This window comes from Staurois parvus, unplaced genomic scaffold (genome assembly GCF_062004578.1).
Source record: "Staurois parvus isolate SC_StPar_1 unplaced genomic scaffold, SC_StPar_1.0 ptg000821l, whole genome shotgun sequence".
Taxonomy (NCBI): Eukaryota; Metazoa; Chordata; class Amphibia; order Anura; family Ranidae; genus Staurois; species Staurois parvus.
The window spans coordinates 247447-253446 of record NW_028318617.1 but is presented as its reverse complement, the minus strand read 5'-3'; the positions used below and the strand labels follow the sequence as shown (position 1 = coordinate 253446).

Genomic DNA, 6000 nt, shown 5'->3' with positions numbered 1-6000 from the left:
TAACACCAGAGACTGGACCTTGTCTACAGAGCTGACACTCTACTTACTAGGTCCGGGCCCTCTGGTCATGTATCACACCAGAGACTGGACCTTGTCTACAGAGCTGACACTCTACTTACTAGGTCTGGGCCCTCTGGTCATGTATGACACCAGAGACTGGACCTTGTCTACAGAGCTGACACTCTACTTACTAGGTCCGGGCCCTCTGGTCATGTATGACACCAGAGACTGGACCTTGTCTACAGAGCTGACACTCTAATCACTAAATCCGGGCCTTTCGGACATATCAGAAACTACAGTTCCCAGCAAGACACGGGAGGCCAGGTCTTGTCTGCAGAGCTGACACTCTTGTCATCAGCTCTGGGCCCGCTGGTCATGTATGACACCAGAAACTGGGCCTTGTCCACAGAGCTGACACTCTACTTACTAGGTCCAGGTCCTCTGGTCATAATGGACACTGCAGTTTCCGGTCAGGCCTTGTCCACAGAGCTGACGCTCTAATCATTAGATCTGGACCCTCCGGCCATACATAACAGAAGCTGAGCCTTGTCTGCAGAGCTGACACTCCCTTCATATAGAACACTACAAATCCCAGACGGACACAGGAGGCCGGCCCTTGTCCGCAGAGCTGACACTCACCGCCTCGGACGATGAAGAGGTCGGTCTGTTTATCGGCGTTGAAGTCCCCGAAGGCGGCGACCCTCCCCCGGGCCTCCGATCCCAGCACATCCCCGGTGACATTGCGGAGGGAGGCTCGGACCGGGGAGAGGAGGAGGACGGAGAGGAGGAGGAGCGGGAGGGGAACCCCCGGTACACACAGATCCCCCATCACACTGCACTGACACCGACACTTCCGGGTTCTGCACAACACCGCGACGTACGGCCGGAGGGGGCGGCGCTTTACGGCATTGCCTGACAACATGGCTCAGGTACTGGCGGACCTGGGCTGGAAGGTGCTGGAGAGACGAGCCCGATCCCGGAGATCAGGTGTGACACCCACCGACCTCTCCCCACCGTACTCCCCAACACCCCCTCTGAGCTCCCCAACACCCCCTCCACCAATATGCCGCCTGACCAACTGCCCCCCTGTACTCCCCAACCCCCCCCCCCCACCAACTGTCCCCCCTGAGCTCCTCAACACCCCCTCCACCAATATCCCCCCTGACCAACTGTCCCCCCTGAGCTCCCCAACACCCCCTCCAATAATATGCCCCTATACTCCCCAACCCCCCCCCCCACCAACTGTCCCCCCTGTAGTCCCCAACACCCCCTCCACCAATATCCCCCCTGACCAACTGTCCCCCCTGAGCTCCCCAACACCCCCTCCACCAATATGCCACCTGACCAACTGCCCCCCTGTACTCCCCAACCCCCCCAACTGTCCCCCCTGTAGTCCCCAACACCCCCTCCACCAATATCCCCCCTGACCAACTGTCCCCCCTGAACTCCCCAACACCCCCTCCACCAATATGCCGCCTGACCAACTGCCCCCCTGTACTCCCCAACCCCCCCCCCACCAACTGTCCCCCCTGTACTCCCCAACTCCCCCTCCACCAATATCCCCCTATACTCCCCAACCCCCCCCCCCACCAACTGTCCCCCCTGTACTCCCCAACACCCCCTCCACCAATATGCCGCCTGACCAACTGCCCCCCTGTACTCCCCAACCCCCCCCCCTCCCCCACCAACTGTCCCCCCTGTACTCCCCAACCCCCCCTCCACCAATATCGCCCTATACTCCCCAACCCCACCCCCCCACCAACTGTCCCCCCTGTACTCCCCAACACCCCCTCCACCAATATTCCCCTATACTCCCCAACCCCCCCCCCCCACCAACTGTCGCCCTGTGCTCCCCAACACCCCCTCCAACACTATCCCCCTATACTCCCCAACCCCCCCCCACCAACTGTCCCCCCTGTACTCCCCAACACCCCCTCCACCACTATCCCCCTATACTCCCCAACCCCCCCCCCACCAACTGTCCCCCCTGTACTCCCCAACCCCCCACCAATATCCCCATGTACTCCCCAACCCCCCACCAATATCCCCATGTACTCCCCAACCCCTCCACCAATACCCCCCCACCTGTATCCCCCTGTACTCCCCAACCCCCCCCAACTTTCCCCCTGTACTCCCCAACCTTCCCCCCTGTACTCCTCAACCCCCTTACCAACTTTCCCCCCTGTACTCCACAGCTCCTCCACCAATATCCCCCTTTACTCCCCGACCCCCCACCAATATCCCCCTTTACTCCCCAACCCCCCGCCAATATCCCCCTTTACTCCCCAACCCCCCACCATCAACTGTCCCCCTTGTACTCCCCAACTCCCACCAACTGCCCCCCCACCAACTATCCCCCAACTGCCCCCCCCCCCGTACTCCGCAACCCCCACCAACAACTGTCCCCTCTGTACTGCTCAACCACCACCACCAACTGCCCCCCGTCCCGTACTGCCCAACCCACACCAAGTGCTCCCCAAACCCCACCATCAACTGTCCCCCCTGTATTCCCCTCCCCCCCTGCACTGCCCAACCCCCACCTGCAAATGCTCCCTCTCTATAGTGCCCATCCTCCTCTGTTCTACCTGCCCCCCCACCATCAGCTGCTCCCCCCCAAAAAAAAACTTTGTACCCCACATCCACTGACCCCCTACACAGCCTGTCCCCCACCACCACCCCCCCAGCATGTGTGTGAGAGATCACTGCCTGTTGTGTATATTTCCTGTTCCCGGTGTGCCGACCACCAAAGGTCCAAGTCCAGCTTCGGTTGCTGTGTCTGGTTGGCTCTGTAAATTGTCTCCTGACAGACGTGGTGTGCTGATCCCGATAACCTGTCTCCTCATCACCCCTCCCCCAACTTGGAGGAGATTTACTAAGATTGCTTGTCATTCATGTAACAATCCAGTCCGTGTGTAACATTCATCCTCTGTATGGACGGGGACCCCTGTCTAATGAACATGGGGGAGGGTTACAGTCCCTGACACTTATTGCAGCCTGTGTCCCATTGGGGAGATTTACCTTCACTTCCTCTCTCATAGACACAACAGGAAGTGAGGGGAAATTGTCGATTACCTGTCACTCTGTCTAGGTGACAATACAGCAGGTGAATCCCCCCCCCCCAGGGAAACGGCAATAAAAACCTAACCCCTCACCACTACTAAACAATGGCTTTAGATAAAATTCAAAGTGTATCCAAACCTGAGAACAACAATATAATTATACTGACACTTCCTGTCCTTACATGTGACGGCTGCGTTAGTTTTCTTTTTTTCAAGAGGAGTACATCTGAAATTACAGAAAAATACCAGAAATCTGATTTCACTGTCCTTATGCCGACCCGCTGTCCCGGACGCTGCCGGCGTGCCGACCCGCTGTCCCAGACGCTGCCGGCGGTCCGATCCGCTGTCCCTGTCGGCGTACCGAATCCGGTGGCCCTGCCGGCATATTGAATCCGGTGGCCCTGCTGGCGGCCCTGTCATTGCCGGCGTACTGATCTGGCGTACTGATCCGGTGGCCCTGTTGGCGTACTGATCCGGCCTCACTGCTGGCGTATTGATCCGGTGGCCCTGTCGCTGCCGGCGTACCGATCTGGCGTCGCTGCCGGCGTGCCGACCCGCCGGCCCTGTCGCTGCCGACATACCGACCCTGCGGCCCTGGCGCTCCCGGCATGCCGATCCGGCGGCCCTGTCGGTTGTCGGTGACGGCGTACTGAACTAATCTCAGTGTTATCAGCTTTCCCAGCTATCCTAGGTCATCTACAAAGCGTCCCCTTCAAGGTCATGGAGATGAGAAGGTGGGGGGTGGTATTTGTAGTTCAACCTCGGGTGACAAGACTACTCTAACATAGATACAGTGGGTAAGGGTTGTCACCCTGACACAGGAAGTATGTTACTATCAGGATCACCAGGTGAAAACTAATGCAGCCACCACATCTACAGACAGCTAAGCTGTAATGTATGACGTTTGTTCTCGGGTTTAGATATACCTGAGGGGCTCATGTACACAGACGCAGGTGGGGGGAGCGTGCAGCATGCAAGAGGGCACAGAACCTGGGAAAGATCTTCCCTGGAAGCCGCTCATAGAAATCCATTACAGGATGTGATTGTGGGCCGATATACATCAATACCCCGCATACAGCCACACCCCGGAATTGATTTCTATGGGCGGCTGTACGCAGTGGGTGTGGCTTCTGGGGGGAGTTGTCACAGGTTTTGTACTCTCTCACACTGTACGGCCCTCCTCCGTCTGTTTGCACGCGCTCTAATGATCAGTACCGGGCTCCATGTCCACCCTAATCCATGGTGTATAGCCAACTCCATCGCATCTCCTGCGCTCTGCCAGCCATACACATCTCCTTTTTTCCGGCTCGCCAATTGTTACGTTTGTTTAATTGATTCCACATTGAAAATTGTCCTTTGATACATAAAATTTGGAATAACAGCCCATTGTCGCCATAAAAATGGTGGTTTTGTTCATTAGGGCTCATATATGCGGCATCCCCAGCCACCCCTCCGAGACGCCATCCACGGCGCAGTGCGGTTGACAGACACTTGCATATTGCCTCCTATTAACCCTCAAAAGCCCACACCACCCCTTGATTGCGACAGTGGCCGTGCTTCCCACCAAATGCGACAGTTTTTAATTTTTGCCAAGGCTGTGAAGCAAAGTGGTGCAGCATGTCGGTCACAAATGTATACTAGGCCTCAGTCACAAATTTAAGCTAGGCTTCAGCCAATCATAAATATAAACTAGGCCTCAGTCGGTCAGAAATGTAAACAAGGCCTCAGTCGGTCAGAAATGTAAACAAGGCCTCAGTCGGTCAGAAATGTAAACAAGGCCTCAGTCGGTCAGAAATGTATACTAGGCCTCAGTCGGTCACAAATGTATACTAGGCCTCAGTCGGTCACAAATGTATACTAGGCCTCAGTCGGTCACAAATGTATACTAGGCCTCAGTCGGTCACAAATGTATACTAGGCCTCAGTCGGTCACAAATGTATACTAGGCCTCAGTCGGTCACAAATGTATACTAGGCCTCAGTCGGTCACAAATGTATACTAGGCCTCAGTTGGTCACAAGTTTAACGGCCTCAGTCACAAATATAAACTAGACCTCAGTCAGTCATAAATGTAAACAGTCACAAATGTAAGCAAGGCACAGTCACAAATGTAAGCAAGGCTTCATTCAGTCAGAAGTGTAAACTAGACCTCAGTCATTTACAAATGTAATCTAGTCCTTCGTTAGAAACGTAATCTAGGTCTCAGTCAGTCACTAATGTAAACTAGGCCTCAGTCATAAATGTAAACTAAGATTCATTCATAAATGTTAACTAGGCCTCAGCCAATCACTAATGTAAACTAGGTCTCAGTCACTAATGTAAACTAGGCCTCAGTCACTAATGTAAACTAGGCCTCAGTCACTAATGTAAACTAGGCCTCAGTCACTAATGTAAACTAGGCCTCAGTCACTAATGTAAACTAGGCCTCAGTCACTAATGTAAACTAGGCCTCAGTCACTAATGTAAGCTAGGCCTTGGTCACAGATGTAAACCAGGCCTCATTCACTCACTAATGTAAACTAGGCCTTCAGTCCATCACAGATGCAAACTATGTGACCCACTTTTGACTGCTTTTCAGTGAGCGGTACAGGAGCTGCTGAGAGGCATTCAGAAGTCAATATTGTTTTCCCTTTTTGAATGGGAATACTACATCACAACCAGGAGCCTAGCGTTTGCCTTGTGGTTCCGGCACAACCCCATTCACATGAAAGGGTCACATTCGAAGGTATAAATTTGGTCAAATAGCAAAGCATTGTGTCCGCAGCATTCACTGTGCTAGGTTAAGGAGGCACTCCGTGTGTGTGGTTGTAAAGCTTAACCTCCTATTTTTACCGCTGCCCACCCCCCAGCCGCAAGTGTTAATTAAGCCTCAATATGACAAAGCAAGCAGCAGTCACATGGTCGGATTGGTACGTGTATGGCCGGCACAAGTGCTGCAGATAG

The 6000-nt window shown here is 54.4% G+C and overlaps 1 protein-coding gene across 1 annotated transcript in view; it reads left to right on the top strand.

The window, feature by feature from the left end:
• Positions 1-843: 843 nt before the first annotated feature.
• LOC149443946 (phosphorylase b kinase regulatory subunit beta-like) overlaps positions 844-6000 on the top strand; it is a gene marked incomplete at its 3' end in the record, with an annotated part of 249711 nt that continues 244554 nt past the window's right edge. Inside the window, exon 1 of the mRNA XM_089655130.1 lies at positions 844-987. Within this exon, the coding sequence (XP_089511256.1) occupies positions 921-987 (67 nt within the window). The remainder of the gene's footprint in view (positions 988-6000) is intronic.